The sequence below is a fragment of the Pteropus vampyrus genome, unplaced genomic scaffold (genome assembly GCF_000151845.1).
Source record: "Pteropus vampyrus isolate Shadow unplaced genomic scaffold, Pvam_2.0 Scaffold339, whole genome shotgun sequence".
Lineage (NCBI taxonomy): Eukaryota > Metazoa > Chordata > Mammalia > Chiroptera > Pteropodidae > Pteropus > Pteropus vampyrus.
In genome coordinates, this window is record NW_011889120.1 from 535,370 (window position 1) to 557,800 (window position 22,431).

Here is a 22,431-nt window from a genome sequence, read left to right on the forward strand (position 1 = left end):
CCTTCTGTTGTAAATTAGTAGCTACTTTAAGAAATTGTATTAATTTTATTTCCAAAAAGCCCGAGTTACAACCAGGTGATAGATTAGGCCTTGGTTTACTGAACGACCTGTCATAACAAAAGGGACCAAGAAAGACTATGAGTGAAGGGCGATTTTAATCTGGGTCTTGTGAAAGTGATAATTTGGACATATGTAAACATATTGAACAACAATGGAAGAAAATATAGATAGAAAAATTACCTGCAGACATTATGATATTTCATTTTTAAATTGAGACAAAAACATCTCTTTCACATAGTTCTCCTCAACAACCAGTTCATCAAAAACAACTTGTATTTTATATATTCTTATGAGATTTCAAGACGTATACATCTTGAAAAGACTGATTATTTGCATATCACAGTAAGTTTTTTTATACTACTAAACATATTTGATCTTCACTTGTGTTACACTACAAGAGCAGTCAAGGAAATGTTCCCTTGGGTCCCCATAGTTACCATATTAGTTAGGGCATGCTATGCTAATCACTGTAATAAGTACCTCTAAAACTCTCAGTGGCTTGTACAATAAAAATATACTCTTGGCTAATCGAACAGTCCAATATGGGTGTTCTCCAGGTAATGACTCAGGAACCCAGGCTCTGCTGTCTTGTGGCTCTGCCCTCCTCTGGATGTTTGGAATCCTCTCCATTTAGCTGGCACATGGGGAAAGAGAGGGAGTGGAGGATTGCACAGGAGATTTTTGTGGGAAGGCCTAGAGGTAGTGTATGTCACTTCTACCCATGTACCATTGGCCAGAAGAGAAGGTGGGAAGTATAGTTGCGCTGTGTGCCCAGGAGCAAAATATCAAATAAATTATCTGATTTTCTTGAAATGACCTTTTCTTGTTTGTTTTGCTTCCCTACCCCCATGACATGGTGAGCACCTGATGGTGGGCACGCTTGTGCAGTAAGTCCTCACTTAGCATCATTGATAGGTTCTGTGACTAAGCAAAACTATGTATGATGAAACCAGTTTTATCATAGACTAATTGATACAATTGAGGCCAATTGATATAATCCTACAGTATCTCATAAACTTTATAATGAAGTGATGTTATTTGAGGACCTACTGTAATTGCTTTTGTAACTTCAAGGCCTAGTACAGCACTTCACATAGTAGATACTTCCTAAAAATTTCTGGACATTAACCAGATGCCCCAATTGCTACTGTTCAGGAGGTACTATATAAGCAGAACCTCAAAGGATAAGGAGGAGTTTTCTAGGTAGGGCAGAGTGGAAAGGGGGATGCTGCACATTGTGATTGATGGGACTAGCATGTTGCTTTCGAAGCAGGAGTCCAGAGAGCTGGGGAGGCTTTGAGGGGTTGGTTCAGGCCCAGGATATGTAGAGGAAAGGCTTCAGCTTATTGTTTCCAGCATCCTCTCACCTCTCCCCTGGAGGCACCTTTGAAGAAACAGTGAGCCAGTCCTTCTCAAGTTGAGTGTCAATGCTGTACTTCTGTTCTGAGAAACTGCCTGTGAAAATCACACATGGGTCATGATGATGTTAACCACTATTATGGCTAACAGTTACCTTTATTCCTTAAAATAACTATATGTTGTTCTCATTTTACAAATGAAGAAGCCAAGGTTAAGTGACTTTCCTGAGGATACAACTCTAAGAGGAGGCAGAGCTGAGATTTACCTTCATTTATATCCTATCTCTTTTCCATACATGTACCTGTATGGAAAAGAGACAGTTTTCAGGCACGTCCCTGTTAGCTTTGGAAATAGACAATTTCCCTGTTATTTTCAGGTTTACAGAACCATCCTAAGTTGGTATTAGCTGCTCATTTCTTGATTGCTGCCTTCCCCCATGTATCATGCCCCATGCCAGCATGGTGAGATTAGGCCTCTCTTTCTGACTGAGTGGCTGTGGAGGCAGTGGCGCCGATTTCCTGGCAGGTGGTACATGGCTCAAAACTAGAGCAATGAGATCCCTCAGAGATGGTGCCAGAGATTGTGTCGGCCCTTGCGATTCAAGGGAGTAGGTGGCCAGGGCAGGGCCAATTGGGGACATGAGCTGGAGGCTGCATATGGGGAAAGGAGTTGGTGTTCAAGGTGTAAAGGGGGTGTGAGAACACAGTGTGAGCTGGGTCCCTCAAGTTATGTGCATGTCTTCCCAGCTTTATGTGGAGTGATCGCACATAGATAGTTTGAAATCAGCTCTGGTAGGAATATTTACACCATGGAAATCAGCAAATGCTACAAATCAGTTTTTTTTCTTGGAAGCCAGTTGTCTGGCACATCACTGGGTGAGGCATACTGTAGACTTCTGTCCTTTTCTGCCCTCTTCAGCTGTCCCCCACACTGATGACTTGAGACTGTCTCAGATATCATCTGATTTGGCCTGAGGAGCAAGAATGGGAGGGGTGAGGATGAAGAAGGATGGGGTCAGAGAGATTTGGCTTGGGATCTTCTTCCTGGCAAGGCCTGGCCTCATGGAGGTCATCTGTGTCAGAACTATTTTTTTTTTTTTTAAAGCAGGCTGGCCTAAAGTAAACCCTTGGAGATTTTTCCAAGCCTTTATGATCTTTCCTGTCTTCAGTTTTATTTTCATACAAAGCAAGCACAGTGTATATTGAAGTGAGGCAATTATGTTGGACAGATGTTCCCAGAGGCTTACCTGGCAATGTGCTGTTATGTGGACTTCTTACGGGACTCAGCAATGCTGAGGGTGGTCTAGGGCCTCGCTGTTCAGAGTGTGGCCCACGGAGAGCAGTATGGGCTTTCTCTGAGACCTCATTAGGAATGCAGACTCTCAGACTCTGCCCCAGACATACAGAATCAGACTCTGCAATTTACGAAGATCCCCAGAGGATTCATACACACATTAAAGTGTAAGAAGCACTGATCTGGGATTTAGAAAGTCCTAGTTTAGCTATTGCTCAGAAAGATGAGGAGGTGGAGTTTTCATAAACCAATGGTTCTTAAACCTGACAAGCAACAAAATCCCCTGGAGGGCTTGTTAAAACTGACTGCTGGGGGCTCCACCCCAGAGTTTCTGATTCAGTAGGTCTGGGGCAGGCCCAGGAATTTTCTAACAAATTCTCAGGTGATGCTGAAGTTGCCTCCCTGGGAACATGCTTTGAGAACCACTGCCTTAGGGATACCTCTAGGCAGCCTTTAGGATTTAGGAAGATCTCTGTGGCTTGGAGGACTTTTGAGAAAAACCTATTTAGCTCACCTCATGTAGTATGACTGAGAGAAGTAAATGCAAGCACTGGAATCTGAAGCCCCAAATGTTAGTCCTGGATTTGACACATCTTTGGAAGCCCCTTGACCTTTGACCTTTGTTTTCTTTATCTGAAAATGGGAGTGATAATAATGACCACCTCATAGCATCTTCATGAGGATCATAAAAGGTACTTTATGATCTCTTAAATGCAATACGAATGCAAATTGTCATTAATTGAGAACAAGGAGCAGCAAAAGCTTCTGAAAAGATCTTCCCATTCAGAAGCTTTGGGAAATGATTTCATGTTGCTTTCTTAGTGGTGGGTTTTCTCCTCAGATAGTTTGTTTTCTTCTATTGTCATTTGGAGATATTACTGTACTGCTGAAAATGCTTTTTGGAAAAAAAAAGATGTATGTTTATTTCAAGGACTGTTACTGAGCCTGATTTTTTTTTTTTTTTTTTTTAGTGTGTCTGAGCATTAGGTGGCAGTGATTCAGTCATTATGGTCAGATCTGCTTCTGGCATGGTAATATAAGCTCTCCAAAGCGGTATGCTCCCCCATGTTCTGTCAATGTATTTATAACTGGAGCAGCTCATCAGCGCCATTGTCTCACTATGCGAGCATTCCATCTCCTGCATTCCATACTCTGGCTTCCATTTCCTGGCTTTCCAAGGTCTTATGCTAGCGTCTTAGTAATAATGCCTTGCCCATGAAGGCCTCACACACTTTCTTTCATACTTACAGATTTCTGATAAGTGCCTTTGTCAGAGTGTTTTGGGGTCTCCCTTACTGACCAGGAAACTTGCCGAATGATAGGCATTAATTCCTCACCATGTAGCATGGGGAATAGCACATGGGCTTAGAGTTAGACACACCTGGGTCTGGTCTAGCCTCCATTGCTTATTACCCCAGTTCTCCAACTTGGGTGCATATTGCGCTTAGCTGGGAGGAATGGAAAAGCTATGCTGGGTTCCACCCTAGAGATTCTGATTTAATTGAGCTGGAGGGACCTGGACATCTGGATTTTTAAAACTCCCTAGGCAATTTTGCCTAGTTGGAGACCCACTGACTAAATGATCATGAGAAGTTCCTTAATGGTTCTAGGCCTCCAGTTTCTTGTATGTAAAATGAGTACAATAATATTTCTCCTATAGTGGTGCTATGGGGATTATAGATAGTGCTGACATGGTATGATTTCAAGGGAGCTAGAAAGGCCTACACGTTCAAAACCCCAACATATTTCCATCACAGTGCCTCTTCTACCACCATCAGGACCCATCCTAACAATCTCCTGAGCCACTCTGGCTCATCACCGCTCCTTTGAAGGAATATCTTTTGAATTCATGTAAGGATATCTACTAGCTGTGTTCCTCTTCTCATCTGCACCTATGGATCCAGTATAACTCTCACATCCAGCAAGCAGTATTTTAAGGTCAAAGACCATGCAGACCTTGTGCTAGAATCAGGCTTTGCCCCATTGACGTTCTCTACACTGAACCTTGATTGCTGCCTCTACCTCCCACTGTAGCTGGCCTTTTGGCTTGCCTCCGAGAGTGACGACTCTGCTCACCATCTCCTCCAACACATGAGCTAGTCCTACATTACTTAGCTTGCCCACATTTCACATTCCTGCTTCACACACCCAAGCCTTCCATTCTGTAGGCATAGCACAGGCCCTGTCCCTCTCATGAAGCCTACTCTTATCTCTCAGTTTGAGGTGCGTGGGCTCCTTTCGGCGAAGCATTTGGCATGCACTTTTGGGTGCTAGGGTCTGCCAAATTATTATTTATGCACTTTTCTCATTTCCCCTGCTCAGCTCAATGCTTTAGGAGATCAGGGACTATATCTTTCTCGCCTTCCCAACTCCCCAGTACCTAGAGCTATTAGTACATATCTGGGTCCTCAGGATGTGCTGATTGGATGAAAGGACGATCTCTTATGTACTTGCCGTGTCCCTTCAATTAAAAAACCTCATTATATGAATAAGCTGAAATCTCAAGCCCTGTGTCCCCCAGCTAGACTCTTAAGTTCTCTGAATGTAGGTGCCAGGATCCTATTTCTTTATATTTCTCATGGTGTCTGGAATAATACTTGGGCAACAGTAAATGTCCTTCTTGTCTTGCTCAGGAGTAGGAATGTGGACTCCAAAGATCCAAAGGAATGACCTAAAATTACATGTGTGTGTTTATAGTAGCCTCAACAGAGTGTGGACAAGGGCTAGGCTTTGTTGATGAGAGCGGTGGTCTCCGGGGAGGAGTGTACATACCCCAACAATAACCACTGAATCCAAAAATAATATTTTAAAACTTTTATATGTCTTTATATTTTATCAAAAAAATAGAGTTGTTTGAGTTCTATAATAGATGACCATAGATCCTTCATTTGTGATGTATGACACACACGAGGGGAGTCAGGGTCACCCTTAGTAGTTTGTTTTCATTAGGTATATTGAAAATAATCTTGAGCTGTTTACATATACCTATAGACTTATGAATTTTATTGTCTGGTTTAATCCTCAAAAAATGGACAAATGGCTTTAAAAATTCTTGCAGAGAAACAGGAATTGGAGCTATTACTAATAAAGTACAAGTAAATGGCAAGAAAATGGCAGAAGTGGCCTTAATCCTAATCTAATATGCTACCTTGGGTAGCTAGATGACAAGGTGAAAGCAATGGGAGTGAACCATATCTGACAAGGATATGGTCCAAAATGTTTAAAAATAGTCAAGAAGACTATATGAAATGTGGATTTACATGCACTGTTATTGTTTTATTACCCTAATCCTATGTGGATAATGTGTCTTGAAGAATTAACTAATGGTGTTTGAAGAATTAACTAATGACTTTTGAAAGTATCTTTACTTCATTTTATCTTTAGAAATTTCTATTTCTATATTTGTTAAAACATCTCTGATATGTTATAGTTTATTAGTCCATTAGTTTATCTCTATGTAAATGAAAATAACTACACATATATTGGATATATATGCTGAAAAACATTTTATTGCTACAAGTACATGTTCACTGGGTTAGAGCGAATGAGATTGTGGGTTGTTCTTTTTAAAAAATTTAAAATTTTTTTCAATTACAGTTGACATAAGATATATTAGTTTCAGGCGTACAACATAGTGATTAGACATTTATATAACTTAGGAAGTGATCACCCCGATAAGTCTAGTATGAATGCGAGTTGTTCTTGATGGGCCAGTTACCATCATCATGTCACACTGCCCTCACATGGCTGGCTGACCTAAAAGCCATCTCAAGAATGTGTGTTATTAGTCAGCATGATAATGGCACAGCTGGGGAGAGATGGGTCATTAAAAATTCATCATCACTGTTGGTTATAAATTAACTCAGATCACACAGCCTTCTGAAGTCACTGGCATCTTTGGCTTACAGAAAAAGCCAACACTTAACAGAGTGTAATGGATTTTTAAAAACGTGTTACAGGCATTACATGCGAATATGGGGTGGTTATGTGTTTGGATGTCAACAACAAAAACAAAAATCTGGAATTTGCTCTTCGTCAAGCATTTTCTTATTTATATTAACCTCACAATAATCTTGTACGGTAGGGATCATCCACATTGTATGACAAGGAAAGATAAAAATAGCACACTTTAGTGCCTTGCCGAAGCTCACATATCTAGTCAGTATAGAACCAGCGTACAAATCTAGATAATTGATATTAGCTAATATATTGCTATTTGTTTCCAAAGATAAGAATTCACCTGCATTTATTATCAAGCCACCTAATAATTCAAAATTGTACTGACAATTTTGAGATATAAAAGGCTGGGCAACAGGGGACACCATGCCCTGAGAGGGAAAACAAAATGTTCACAATGAGGCCTGGAGTTGGAATCTTCATTTCATCTGTCTGTAGAAGGTGGTGAAAAGCAAACCAATTTTGGTTAAGCTTATTGACTTTGTATCATCTTATGTGATTTCTCAAGTGAAGGTTCTGCAGTTTTGTATAAGCAAGAGGTCCCTCAATGGAGCTTTGCCAACAGTTTTTCCCAAGGCATTCTGCAGAACATCAGATATCGACCTAAGTGCAATAAATGTGCATCTCTCTCTGTTAACAGGACCATTGCCAACTATTTGGTGTGGAGGATGGTTTATTCCAGAATTCCAAACCTCAGCAGACGCTTTCAGTATAGGTGGCTAGAATTTTCAAGGGTAAGTTTGAAGAAGATTGCAATGTTACATGACTGGGTAACTTTACATGCCACAGCAGTCCATATATTAACTAATCCAGTAAAAATCATCTTTAGGGATTGACAGAGGGAGTTTTGCAGCCCAAGCTATACTTTTTTTTTTTTTTTTTGCTTGTTTCTTTTTATTGAGGTAAACCTTACATATAGTAAAGTATACTCAGTGTACTTTGATGGGTTATATACAGATATTTAGGGCAGTACTTGGGACTATCACATTGTTTTCACTCTCTACCTTTTATCAGCTTATTCCATTTTTCCCCAGTGTTTTTAACTGGGTCACTGTAATTATAGTTTTAATATTTCTTAGTGATGTATGTATAATTATCTTTCATTTTCAGTAATCTGAATATTCAAAATGTGCATACTATATGTATTAGATGATGAAGTTTCATCTTTAATTTAAGGATAAGAGTTTTGTCTTTAACTTTACTTTGATCTTCAATCTTTGAATCTGTCCTAACTCTGCTTGGTGGAAGAGGCCTAGATCTAATCTCCTCTGAGACCTCACTCAGCTGCCTGAAACACTCCCCTCAATCTGGCTCTTAGATCTTCGCTTCTCTCCTACTCTCATTCTCACCTTACATAGGTGTTATACTCTTATCCGAGTTTCAGAGGCTTTTGTCTGAGTAATTCTCCCACTACTAGAGGACTTCAGGATTTTGTGGCCTTTTTAATATTTTAAGGATTTTGTGACTTTTAAAAAGTATTCTTTTTCTCTCAATTTGAAGTTACGTGAATGATGAATTTTATAAACTATGATTTCATTTAATAGATGTTTCAGTTATTAGAGAAGAAACTGATAAGTACAGAAATTCTTAGTGGGTCATTACTCTTGAGGAGTAACACAATTATTTTGAATACATTTTGGCTCTTTAAAGTCACTAGAATATCGAGTTTTGTAGAGAACAGCATAAAACAACTATACATATTAAGGGCATATCAAAGGGTTAAGCTACAAAACAAGTAGCACATACTTGTTTTGAACTCCTATGGATCACGTAAAAGATGGTACCCAGCTGCTTTCAACCCCTACTGTGAAGAGAATAAGAGAGAGAGGTGTAAGAAGTAGTGTGTGAGAAATTTGAGGTTAGATTTGAGGGGATGTTTCTTGAACGTGAAGTGCTAAATATAATATTGAACTGCCGAAAAAAGTTGTAAGATCTCTTTCTCTAGAGGTTTTAAAAATAGATTCATTATTTACCTCTGAGAGGGGTTGTGTTACCACAAAGTAGAGGAAAATAGATGAATTCAAGTGCTAATTCCATTCGCCCTGAATCAACAACTTGGGTCTAACATTGTTCAAGGGCCTCCTCCGGCCACTATTCCCAGGGCCTCCCTTCCTCACTGCCTGCCTTGATTTTGCATTTTGAGTGCTCCGAACTCACAGCCTCCAAGGGCAACTTAAATAATATTTATTTCTTGCTTTCATCCCCATGAGTAAACCTTCAAGCCTTCCAATTCCCGCTTTGGAACCTCTTTACTTATTTGTAAATGTTTTCTTGTAATGGTTTAATCAGGACAGATGGAGAAAACATTAACATGTGTCTTTTACTTGGTTACTGGTATGTTCTTTGCTATGACACTCTGTAAATATGCTTCCTGGATTGTTCATAGTGGGCCATGTTCTCCTTGTGAGTGTACTACCAAGAGCAAGGAAACTCTGACTGGGCAGGAACTTTGATCACCTATTGATTCTAGACCTTTCTTGGTGGAACTTTAGTTTAGTAGATATTAAATACTATCTGGACACTTCGACAGCTTCCCCTCACATCCCTGCAAACTGCAGAAAAGCTATGCTATTGTCCAAATCCTTGGTTTAATGGTGAAAATTGGAAGGAGAGGACAAATACATTATTTTCCACTGTCAAAATATTTTCATGTAGTTTTAAGTATTAACTGGGGACAAGCAGAATTTTTAAAATCTGACTTCACCTTTGGGTCTACTGTCTGACACATGAATATGGGTTGGGGCATGCAGTGTTTTGTAGACTGTTTTCTTCAGGTTGTTTGAGTTTTTTTTTAGCTATACATTTTATCCAAGCGAAACTCAATCTGAGTCGATTATCTCCCACAGGTAATCCAGGGGACCACAACTTTGTTACCTCAATGGGACAAATGTGTAAACTTTATCGAAAGTGCCCTCCCTTATGTTGTTGGAAAAATGTTTGTGGATGTGCACTTCCAAGAAGATAAGAAGGAGATGGTAAGTGCTGCTCCCCAGCTGATAAAAACAATGGCAGCTAACCAGATCTGACATGGATAAGGTCAACAGGCCAATATCAGCCTTTCTGCTCTTTAAGCAATAAATCTAGATAACAGTTTTGCTGTAGTACCGTATTAACTAAAAACTCAAACATAGAACGGTCATCATGAAAATTAAGAAAATCCAGAAGCGAGAAAACAAGCATGAAATCATGCCACACAGAGTTAGAGTTTATCCTATAGAACTTAAGTGTGTGAAGTCTATGCTTAGGCGAAAAAAGGGGGCCTAGATAATTTTATGATTGGATATTTGAATTGTCGTAATTACAAAAGGTAGAGATCTGCCAGTCAGGCCTCTCTGTTGTACAGATGAGGAAGCTGGTGACCCAGATATGAAATGATTTGTAATATATTTCACAACTATTAAGTGGCTTAGAATTAGAATTAAGATGCAGGTTATTTTTTCCTCTCCTTACGCTGCTTTCTAAAAACTAAAGAGGCGTGACATTTATCTCACAGAAAACACTCTCTATTTTTTCATAAACAAAAAGAAATCCTTTTATTTTGGAAATTTCTAAACATAGAAAAGTGGAAAGAACAGTGTCATGAAAGTCCATGTACCTATGATCCCTGGCTCTATGTAATTGCTGTCATGGCATTAATGACCCAGCCAGATACATCTAATAAAAGCTGAGGTTTAGTTTCTTTCAATTACTCAACAAATATTTTGTCAAACACCTATTACATGTCAAGCACTGTTCTAGGCATATGGGATACATAAGAGAACAAAACAAAGATCCCTGACTTCATTCAGTTGACATCTAAATGGGGGGATGGGCGAACAGATGATACAAAACACAATGAATAAATTAACAAGTGTGTTTAGGAGATGATAAAGACTCTGAAAAAAAGAAAAAAGGTGATAGAGGTAAAGAGGAACTAGGAGTGCTAGAGAGAGAGAGAGAGAGAGAGAGAGTGAGTGTGTGTGTGTGTGTGTGTGTGTGTGTGTGTGTGTGTGTGTGTGTAGTAGGTTGTAGGATTAAATAGGATGATCAAGGAAAGCCTCACTGTGAAGGTAATATTTGGCAAAGATTTGAAGGAGGTGAGAGAATTAGATTTGGCAGCTGTCTGGGGGAAGAGTGTTCTCAGCAGAAGGAACAGCAAAAGCCATACGGCAGGGATGTGCCTAGAGTGCTGCAGGAATAACAGGGGGGCCCATGAGGCTGATGAGTGAGGATGAGAGAAGTAGGTGCTGAGGTCAGAGCAGTAACAGGGATGGTGGCATTTTATAAAGCCTATAGGCCATTGTAAGAATATAGGTTTTTACCCTGAGTGAAGTGGTGGAGCTATTGCAGGCTTTTGAGTAGAAGCCTGATGTGTCCTGACTTATGTTGAGAGAATCATCTTGGATGCTTTGTTGAGAAGAGACTCTAGGGGTGAAGGATAGAAGCAGGGGGACAGTTAGGAGACTGTCGGAGGGACCAGGCCAGAGTTGATGGTGGCTTGAACCAGGCAGTAGCAGTGGAAATTGTGAGAAGGGGTTCGATTCTTAGTACATTCTGAAAGGTAGATCCGACATAATTTCCTGACAGATTGGATGAAGGATCCGAGAGTAAGAGCTTCGAGTCTGATTAAATGGAAAAAAATATGGAGTTGCTGTCAATTGATAAGTCAACTGATAAGGGGAATACTGTGGGAAGGCCAGGAGTTTAGTTTTGTCTGTGTTATTTTGACATGTTCTCAGACTTCCAAGTGGAGATGTCAAAGAGGCAGTAGGGTATGTGAGTCTTGAGTTCAAGACAGTGGTCGGGGTTAAAGGTTAGAGGGGAGAGGAGAAAGTATGAATAGTGTCTAGGGGAGTGAGAAAGTGAGTGAACTGAGGAAATATAGTATGGCTGCCTGGAGGCAGTAAAGGTCTAGGTGAGGTTAAAGGTCATGAATTTAAAGAGATTCCTCACCTTGGCAGTGTGTCATTCTCTATCTGTTTCAGCTGCGTTGGAGGAGGGGGTGTATTTTGAATTAGAAATTTGGATTTAGCCAGCGTTTTTGTTGTTGTTGTGCATTTTCTTTGTGAAGAATTATATTTTACAGATGGCATGAAGCAAAATATCTAGGCATGATTAATGCAGGGGAAGAAAAATAATTTTCTATCTACCCTTTTAGGTTCTTGGCTGAGACCGCCCCCTCCGGGCTGTAATCAAAGACATATTAATAAGAGGAAAACACAGAATTTTAGTAACATGCATGTCTCCTGTGTACATGGCAGAGACCCAGGAAAACTAAGTAACTCTCTGAAATGGCCCAAGCCAGCACCTAAATACCATCCCCAGCTAAAGACGAAGATGGTGAGGGGGCACCTAGTTATGGGAGGCGACTAGGAAAAGCACAGTAAACAAGTGTAAGGTTGTTATGCAGATTTATGTCCTTGCCTTCTGTACTGATAAGATTTTCTAGAGATTTAGCCATCTTCTTTCTGGTACAGAGAGGGTCATATTCTCTTATAAATGGAATTTCCCTTATAAATGTTGATTTCTCTCACTGTTTTCTCCTGTGTCTGCAGCCTGTCAAAAATAATCAGCCTAAAATAATATGCCAAAGAGGCATATTTTTAAGTGGTATATTTTGCTTCCCTTCACTAATAGTAATCCATTATAGTCAGTCAGATATATATATGAACAGCTTGGATGCAGATGATTAATAAATACTGAATTTAAAGGCAGAGACATAAAAAAGTCTATTATGATAATTCACATGATTGGTGTTATGTGCTTTTACATAATACCAACTGGTTGGTATTATGTATTGATATGTAATACATAACTATGTATTATGTACTGAAGTTGGCGTTGAAATGCCAAAAATCTATATTTACTTGGATTTTTGCTGTCTTTTGATACTTTGGAAAATTAAGCCAAATTTGAGACTTTATATTTAAACCTAAAAGTCTTCTTTTTGCAAATAATTCCACTGAAGAATTAATGTCTTATTTCAAAATACTTAATATTCCCATTGCGTGTTTTCTTTCACTCCTTGGTTGGAGTAAATGGATTGAGATTTATCAGATAATCACAGTGGTAACTTAAGCTCTGGGAAGGATATAAAAACAATTAAGGGATAGTGGAGGGTTTTTTTTTTTTTTTAATATAGCAGGACTTTTTTGGCAGTAGAAGGATTTTAAGTAATATGAAAGGTATGTGGATTAATTTGTTTTTCTCAGTTTTGGTGTGAAAGCCCCTTTTTCATGTGTCAGGGTGTGACATTCTAAAACAGTTGATTTTGGCAATCCCCCCCTTATTTTGATGTATATGGGACATGAGATAGAATGATAGTCACATAGATACTCACCTATTTTACATAAAATTATTTACCTCCCTTAAGCCAAAACTATTTGCCTCAGGGAATACTTAAGTAGGAAACTTACAAGAGAAGTATCTGGCTTTTTATACCCTGTTACAGGGCTCCCATCCAAGAGCCACCTGGAATCACTGATTTACATGAAAAACATTTTGTATTATTAGCTGCAGGCCAAAGAAAAAGAAAAACAGGAAGATCCCCAATGGGACAAATTCCAGAGACTCTAACTCAGAGAGAAGGCTGCTATTGTTTTATTTACCAAAAAAAAAAAAAAATTGTTAAGCAAATGAATACATTCAGAAGGTTAAACTTCAGGTACTTCTCAAACATTAATGTGTATAGGAATCACACAAGGCTCTCATTGCTTTTTAACAAGGATCTTTTTAACTCGGTTCTGGGGTAGGACCCAAGAATTTTCACAGCAGACTTCCAAGTGATGCTGATGTGGCTGGTCCAGGGATCAATCACACTTGGAGTAGCTAGGCTTTTGCATCATTTGTTTGCAAACAGTTAACCACCAGGAAACTTGGCCCTGGCGATTTATGTGAGCAGGGCAGGCTGTTGAGTTGGATATCAGTACTTCATTTACCAAAGCCTGCTGCATTAGTGTAAATAACCATTTCAATTTTCAGATCATTGAAACTTTCCCTGATTCAGATTGGTTTAAATAGACTGTGCCAAACCCTGCGTGAGGGTCTCCAGGCTTCTTCTTGTTTCCTCTGCCCGCTTCCCTCCCCCTGAACTATTCAGTTTTCCTTTGAAAACTGGTACCTAAGTTCCTCCAGGGGACTTCCTGCTTCTCCTCAGTATCTCCGTTTCTATCGCCTTTTAGTTTCAGGGTTGGCCCAGCTGCTTCTGGTTGGCACCCTTTGTCATAGAGTTTGGGAGAGAGCAGTTCACTTTGAGGTTTCTTGTGTAGAGGAGTAGAGGAGAAAGCATCCTCCCACCCCCAACCTAGCAGAGTTCTCTTTCCTTTTCACTGGGGAAAACATACAATTCCCCATTACTATTTCCTAATGACTTCCCATATGCAAGTGTAGACACATATTTATTCACTTACACATAACAATGGGGTTACAAGTTTAATTAGAAATGGGAAGAATAGCGTAGAAAAAGGAGAATCCTTCAATAGAAAGCCACCTAAAGAGGCCATATGGAATAGTCTCCTGCCTTTCAAATAGCATGACAGGGCCTTAACCCATGTGGGACGGGCTTCCAGCCTTGTACCTGAAGAACAGGCAGGTGGAGCGAGATTAGGGAGTTGCAGAACTCTTTGGACCATGGTTGTCTTTGTTACCTAAAGTAGCACTATCCAATAGAACTTGAATATGGCCCATCTATATAATTTTACATTTTCTAGTAGCCTCATTACAAAAGCCAAAGGAAACAGGTAAAATTAATTTTAATAACATATTGTTCAATTGAATATATCCAAAATATTTTACCAAATAATAAAAAGGTTATTAATGAGATAGTTTATATGCTTTATTTCATGCTAAGTCCTTGAAACTCCATGTAGATTTTATACTTATAGCACATCTCAATTCAGACTGGGCACATTTCAGTGGTTACCATATTGGATAGTGCTCAACTAAAGAGCTGAAGAGGGAGCTCTTGAGTTCAGTGTGGCAAGGCTCAGTCCCTGGGTGAGCAGTCCCCAGGTGCTTGTAGCCAGGACTAAGAAGTTGGGGTCCCAGGTTCCTGACCAGCTGGGTTTCACACTGGGTTCTAATATCAAACAACACCAGAATTCATGGCCTGGGAATAGGGGTGAGAGTTGGAGGCAAGCTGCTACCTGGTGAGGATGTTTCAGCTTCTCTGGCACACCTGCTTAGAGGAGACAAATTCCAGATCCTAGTCTGAGGTAAGTACCTCAGAGGCTTCTCATTGGCTCAAGGACTGGGTGGGTGGAGTCTGCAGGTTAAAGACGTTCAGTGCCTGGAACGCATAAAGGACTCAGTCAAGGTGAAACCTGGGGTTTCCAAACTCAAATACCCTCACAGTGAGTGAGGAACGTTAAATAATGTACAGGAGTAAAGCTGGCTGGGTCTCAGCAAAAGCCAAGGCAAGTGCAGTGATGAATGGTAATTGCCCCTGGGCCTCAGCGTCTGGGACACAATAGTGGTGAATAAGAATAAAAGTGCTGTCCACTATTCAACTCATGGTATTTTCATGCAGGATGCCTGTTGAGGGTTGCTAGGTTTGTGTTTTGTTTTTTGAGAAAGGTCAGAAATATGGATTTTTATGTGAAATCTCCCACGTTAAATCTTGGTCAATCCTTCGGAAGCCAATCTGAATATGTCTTGTGGAATAATACCATTTGTAGTCTACGGCCATGCTACCGTGAACAAGCCTGATCCCATCTGATCTTGGAAACTAAGCAGGGTCGGGCCTGGTTAGTACTTAGATGGGAGACCATCTAGGAAGACCAGGTGCTGTAGGTGTAAAAAAATAAAAAAGAATAAGGGATTGTAAGCTGACAAGGTCCTTGCAATCTGTGAGGTCAACCAAGGGTTGCCTCGCCTAAAAATAAAAAGTAAATAAAAAAATAACATTTGTGCCTTTTACACTAACATTCTCTCTCCAATCTTCAGAACCAAAAATCAGGACCTTGTCTGTCAGAGAACTTCTTTAATTTTTTATCTCATTTAGAAGAAGAACGTGCATAATTTTAAAATGTAACATATTAGCTAAACATTTAACAAGTCATTTTTGTGGGAAGTTATATACAGGATATGAATGTGAGACTCCCTCAGAGAATTGATGATGTATTGTCACTGTAAATAGAAATGATGCTCCTGTCCCACTGTGGCACGCACTGATTTGTATGCTCATGACAGGAGAGAGGATTAGGGGTGTGTGTGTGGGGTGGGAGGGAAGGATGTCTAAAGTTATTATTTGTTATTTTTCTCTTCTATTTTCTTTTTATTATTAATGATACTTTATATCTGTGGTATATGAGTAAATGCCCCCAGATAGATATCCACATCCATGGAGGGCAGGTGAAGATTACCAGTGATGGCTAGGAAGGGAAGAATTGGTCACCATAGGCTTAGTGTGACTCTGATGGTCAGGATGTAATGTTTTAACAATCTGGCAATGATAACAAAATAGTTACCTTTTACTAAGGTTTAACTGGATGCCTGGCATTCTTCTAAGTGCTTTCAATGTGTTAACTCATTTAATCCTCACAATGGCCTTACAACTGCTATTACTGCCCCCATTTTCCAGATGAGGAAACTGAAGCTTAGGGAATTTAACTCCCCAAGATCATACAGCTTGAAAGTGGTTTAAGTAGGGTTCAAGCCCAGACAATCTGGCTTTAAGCCAGTGTTTTATTCCCTTCCTTCTCTCTGGAAAACACTTAAATTTCACCATTTTTATGACTAGAATGTAGAGACCAGTCATTATGAGGAGACTTTGTGGCTTTTCCTATAATTAATTCACCCCATCAGGAAATTATTTATTCATATATTAAGATCTTATAAAAAATACACACATTTTCTGTTACTTAGCATTTAAAGATAGGAAACAATTGGAATAGATTTTGCTTCTAGTATTTCAATATTTTAAAGACATTTAAAATACATTTGAAATTTTAAATCAGATCCAGTATGTAGACATTGCATTTTTGTGTTCATATAATTTTTAGAGGAAAGACAGACAATAAGAAGTAAGTTTATCAGCGATTTCATCTAAGAGCAACCTTTGACATATATCTTTGGCTCAGTCACACACTGAGCTCGATTTCCAGTATTTTTTACATATATCATTCTGAGAAGTGGTCTCTGATGTTTGGCATGGTGATGCAAAGCTCTGTAAGATTTCTCATCAAAAAAGTCTTTAAAAAATGTTTACCGTTCTTTAGTTACTAAGGCAGAAATGTGAACATATACATCCAAGAACAATTTTCTAAGTGTTAAAGCAAAAAAATAAAAAAACCAAAAACAACCCCCCCCCAAAAAAAACCAAAAAAAAAAAAAAACCTTTCTGTTTAACTGTGGTTTCTAGAAAATTCAGTGAATTTGGAGTTCCCATTTGAACATTTTTGGCTGAATTATTAAACCATATCATTTTATTGCATTATAGATACTGTGTCCCCAAACTACTTTATTCATATATCTCAACTCTGCCAATAGGCATCTTTTTGCTGCTCCCTCAAATTTTCTGTGGTTTTGTTACAGGGTGAACCCTGTTAAAGAAAAAAATTATTTCAATACTTGTTAAAATGGTAAGCAAGACTTTATTTAGATTATTGCAAAAGGCATGAAGACTTTCACAGCAGAAGAGAGAGATCGGGCTCAACTCTGAATACAGCAATGACAGCTGGGGATTTATGGCCAGCGAGCAGGCGAGGGGGTCAGTGGATGGAAAATTACTAAGAGGAAATATCAAGGGCCAGGGAACTTTTGCTGAAGACATGCCATGGTGCTCAGATATCAAGAGTAGGGGACGAGGAATTTGACCAGATGTGGACGGTGCTCAGATATCAAGGGTGAAGGATTCTCTTTAAAGTACTTACCAGGATTCTTGCTAAAACTGGGCTATGCAGGCCTGGCAAGGACAGGATGGGAGCCAAGGTCGAGGCCTTGTAAAGGAGAGGGCTTAGAGGATCATGACTCAAGTTTGGTCAAGAAGAGTTTTTGTCAATCCTCAAATCAGAGCTAAAGTCAACTGGTCTCTTGTAATACATTAAAACGTTGTGTATACAGAAGGTTAATCTAGTTAAAGAGGAACAAATCTTTTATTACATTTCAAATATAGATTTGAGTGAAGAATTAAAACTTTACTTTGTAAAACAATTCACTAATTTCTCCTGTACTCTAGTAGCTTATTCTTTTTTCCCTTTATGATAAAGACATTGTCCATGTCCCAAAGTAATGAAATAGATGACCTACAGTATCTTCCAATTTTCTGAGCTGCTCTGTGTGAGCAATTCCTGTAGTAATTCTTATCCCAAGAACAGGTTTCTCCTCCCACCCCATGCTGCTGCAGCTGGTGCCGAAGACTTAAGTACCCATGTGGGTCCAATTGCAGTGGTGGAGTTTGAACTTGCAACCTCCATAAACTAGGAGTTTACTTCATTACTGAGCCAAGGTAATTGAATTGATGTACTGCCATTAATATTCAAGTTTTCCAATTCCTGCACTCACCGTTTCTCTCAGTGGTTGAGTAAATGAGATCTAACTCTAAGATTGCTGCAGAAGTCACATGAAAGTCAGTGTCATGCATTATAGCGATGCTCTTATACTGAGGGCTGCTTCGTTCTTTGTAGATGCTGCCACTCGTGAGGGTTGCTTTCAGTACAGCTATTCTACAGATGAAGATAAAACTCCCTTCAACACAAGTCATGCAAAGAAAGGATATTCTCTCTAGCTACCAAGTGTCTCTCTTTCTGTTTGTCAGGGTTATCAGCTACGATGTCAAGATAAGTTTCTCTCAGTCTTTGCTGAAGACCTGTCTTAATTAAGGCAAATGAAAATGATTCGAGTTTTGAAAGGGCTTTTAAATATAGTTATAAAATATTGCCCTTATATAGAAATTACATCCGATTTCCTGCAAAGTCGCATTAGCATCTCATATCCCAGCTCTACGCTTATCGATTTGGGCAAGTTAGTTACCCTCTTTGCACCTCTGTCTTTCTGTTTATAAATGGTACATGAGTTTCTGTTGCTACAATAATGCTGCGTAATGCTCAATCACAAAACCTCAGTGGGCTTCACCAATATGCAGTTACTGCCGATGCATCTGGAGTCAGTTGGTGTTCCTCTGAGCAGCCCTGCTTATTTTGGCTGGGCTTCTCGAATGTCTGGGGGATTGGCTGGTCTAGGTTGGCTTCAGCAGAGGTGATCAGGATGACTTGGCTCTGCTCCAGGTGTTTTAATTCCTTCAGCTTGGCTAGTCTGGGCATGTTCTTACAGTGATGGCAGAGGTGCAAGTGAGCAAACAGAAACTTGTGAGGCCTCTTGAGGCCCAGGCTCAGAATTGGCATGTCATATCTGCATTCTTTTGGCCAAAGCAAGCCACAAGGCCGGTCCAGATGGACAGAGCAGGGAAATAGACTTTGCATTTTTAGCAAAAGGAACTGCAAAGCCACACAGCAAAGAGCATGGATAAAGGAAGGGGTGTAGAATTAAAACCCCATTGCAGTGAATCACAGGTAGGGATACAAATAGTACAGTAGTCTCCCCTTATCTGTGGGATATGTATTGCAAGACCCCCACAGTGGATGCCTGAAACCGTGGATAGTACCAAGCCATACATACATACATACTATGGTTTTTTCTGTACAGGCAAACCTCAGAGATATTACGGTTTGGTTCCACACCACCGTAATAAAGGGAGTATCACAAATGAAGTGAGTTGTAATCTTTCTGCTGGTGGAGGGTCTTGCCTTCAATTAGAAAAACACACAACCTCTGAAGCACAGTAAAGCAAAGCGCAACAAAATGAGGTAGGCCTGTACGTACATACCTATAGTAAAGTTTAATTTATAAATTAGTTACAGTAAGATTAACAACAATAACTAATAATAAAATAGAACAGTTTTAGCAATATACTGTGGTAGAAGTTATGTGAATATGATCTCTCTCTGATAACTGACTAGATTTGATAACCAAGATGTCTACTAAGTGGCTAATGCGTGGGAAGTATATACAGTGTAAATCCTCTGGACAAAGGGGCGATGCATGTCCCATGTGGGACAGCACGAGATTTCATCATGTTACTTAGAACAACACACAAGGTAAAACTTATGAATCGTTTATGTTTGGAATTTTCCATTTAATATTTTTGGACCATGGTTGATCGTGGGTGACTGAAACCACGGAAAGTGAAGTTGCAGATGAAGGGGGTTACCTTGTGGCTTTGTGGTGAGGACCAAGTGAGATACCCCATGTGGGAGCCTTCACACAATGCCTGGTGCCTAGTAAGTGTTAGCTTCTGTTATTACTCGCCTAAGATTAATCAGAATGAGAGAGTTCATACCATCAAAGTCCTTGGCACGAACCGTGGCAGCTCTCCTACACTGAGATCTCCTTTTTTTCTGATTTCTCTTAGAAAGACTGAGAGTTTGGGAGGCGCCCGGGGTTTTTGCTGTTCCTAGTCCTGCATACATGCCCCAGTGTAGTAGCTTTCAGTTGGGATAAAGATCCTTTTAATGCTTGTGCCCGGGCCACATTCCAAAACCTGCTCTATCATTTAATGCTAAGTCTGGCTCATAGGAGAGTCTCATGAAACTACTCAAGAGCCAAATATAATTTCTATAACAGATTCAGGTTTCACAATTCTGTATGGGCTAAATCTTGTTATAAGAAATGTTGTCAGACCCTAATCCTGACAACTCTTTTTAAGCAGCCTTTGATAAAGTGACATCCAGCCAAACAGATAGTTTAGATCTCATTGGGAATTCTTTTGATATAAGTGTAGACACTACTCTTGCCCTTGTCCTTGAGTATGCTGCCACAATGATGACACATTTGGCTTGCCTTTCTTGTTTGTTGTCTACATCTCTGGATAACATTGGACACTATTGCCTTTGCCACATATTATCGGCCATCATCTTGTCAAGCAGATCTGATGAGATCTGTGGACTGCAAAGACCATGTACTGGAAATTCATTCACTGAAAGCAAGCATTTACACCCTCCAACAGAACTGAATTTTGGAAGTGACCAGGCTGGGGGCAGTTTACCCACAGCCAAAGGCTAGCCTGTTATGAGACTGGTTGACTTCTAAATGTTATTCTGGTCTTTGTTCCATTCCCTCTCAGAGATGGAAAGTGAGAAACAGGAAAAGACCAGTTATAAAATTAGAACACAGTCTATCTGTTCATATCCAGTAAATAGGATTTTATTCCTTATTACCTCCTCCGCGGTCTTAGGTTTTTTGGTGGAAGGGCATGCTAAATTCCTGCCCCACTAGACTAACATGCTTTATAGAATGTCTGGGGCTCAAATAACTTGATTTTTTTTCCTTTTGCCGACATGTTTAATAGCCATGCAAGTTTTTTAATCCTGATAAACTGGTTTGATTTGTTTTATTAGCTCACTTGGCTGCCAGAAACCTCAGCATTTTCTAACTATTCTTAGGTTTTCTGGCTTTACCACTTCTACTGTCTCAATATGGGTCTCTTCTTTACTTTTTATTTTAATGGCATTATTTTGTCTTTATGAGGTGTCAATTCAAATTCATTTTAATAAATAGTTACAATATAAACAATGAGTCAATATTTAATATTTATTGGTGCATTGATTTATTTAATGTCCATATTTCTAGTAAATTGCCAGAAAGAAAACTTCTAGGAACTTCCCTGAGATTGCAACCTATTTCTTCAGGGTTAACCATATAAATTAATGATACTGATTTCCATTTTTCACATTCACTAATTGAGTGGTTATAACTTAAGGAATGTTGCCCTGCTCTAGATCAATGGGGATGCTGGAGACTTTTTAATCTTAGTTTTATTAAGATACTACTTATAATTTCTAAATTTTTAAAGAGGAAAATCTATTCAACATTATACCTTTTTAAGGATTTCACTAAAGTTACATTATTTTAAAATTAATGCACATACTCAACATTGAAGATTTTTTCTTTTTAAAAGAACGCTATCAGCCTATAATTATTTCTAATACACATACATGTATAAACCATTATTAGCCATCTGTCGTATATCATACTGGCATCACCAATCTTAGAATGGACTGTGGTAACTTACTGAGTCATTTGATTTCCAGTAAAATTTATATTTGGAATAACTGTTGGAATAACTGTTATACATTAGCATATATAAACAATATTTGCTTCAATTTCACTTCTTTGCTAGATACCCACTAGAGGTTTTTAAAAGCATAAATCAACTTGTATTTACTGAGCATCTGCTATATGTGTTATATGAAAGATGAAATTATATCCTGTGAAAAATACGTGAGACATGAAATTGTAAAACTAGCAACTTTAAATTTACAGAACATAGTAGGGGAGGAAAAATTAATATTACCTCTGTCCTTCTAGGTTCTTGTGGAGACCCCTCTGTACTAAAAAGATAGATTAACAGGAGTGACAGGAGGAAAACAGAAGTTTAGTTAACATGTATACCTCCTCCGTACATGGGAGAGATCCAGGAAAACTGAGTAACTCTTTGAAATGGCCCAAGCCACCACCTTAAATACCATCTCCAGCTAAAGACGAGATATTGGTGGGGAGGTGACCAGGAAAAGCACAGTAAACAAGGGCAAGGTTGTTAGGCAGATTTAAGTCCTTGCCTTCTCCAGTGATGACAGTTTCTAGAGATTGAGTCATCATCCTTTTCTTGGTATGGAGAGGGAGACATCCTTACAAATGGAGATTTCCCTTATAAATGTAAATCTCTTACAAAAGGGTAACTTCTACTCAGTTTTAGAGCTTTTCTTGTGTCTGCTGTTTCTTAAACAT

The 22,431-nt window shown here is 39.3% G+C and overlaps 1 protein-coding gene and 1 pseudogene across 1 annotated transcript in view; both read left to right on the plus strand.

Annotated features, from left to right (window-relative positions):
- Positions 1 to 22,431, plus strand: part of PHEX (phosphate regulating endopeptidase homolog X-linked) — a 178,351-nt gene that overhangs the window by 50,187 nt on the left and 105,733 nt on the right. Inside the window, exons 9-11 of the mRNA XM_023522333.1 lie at positions 6,776 to 6,792; positions 7,310 to 7,403; positions 9,516 to 9,644. Coding sequence (XP_023378101.1) covers positions 6,776 to 6,792; positions 7,310 to 7,403; positions 9,516 to 9,644 — 240 coding nt within the window. The remainder of the gene's footprint in view (positions 1 to 6,775; positions 6,793 to 7,309; positions 7,404 to 9,515; positions 9,645 to 22,431) is intronic.
- LOC111730901 lies at positions 15,323 to 15,441 on the plus strand (annotated as a pseudogene).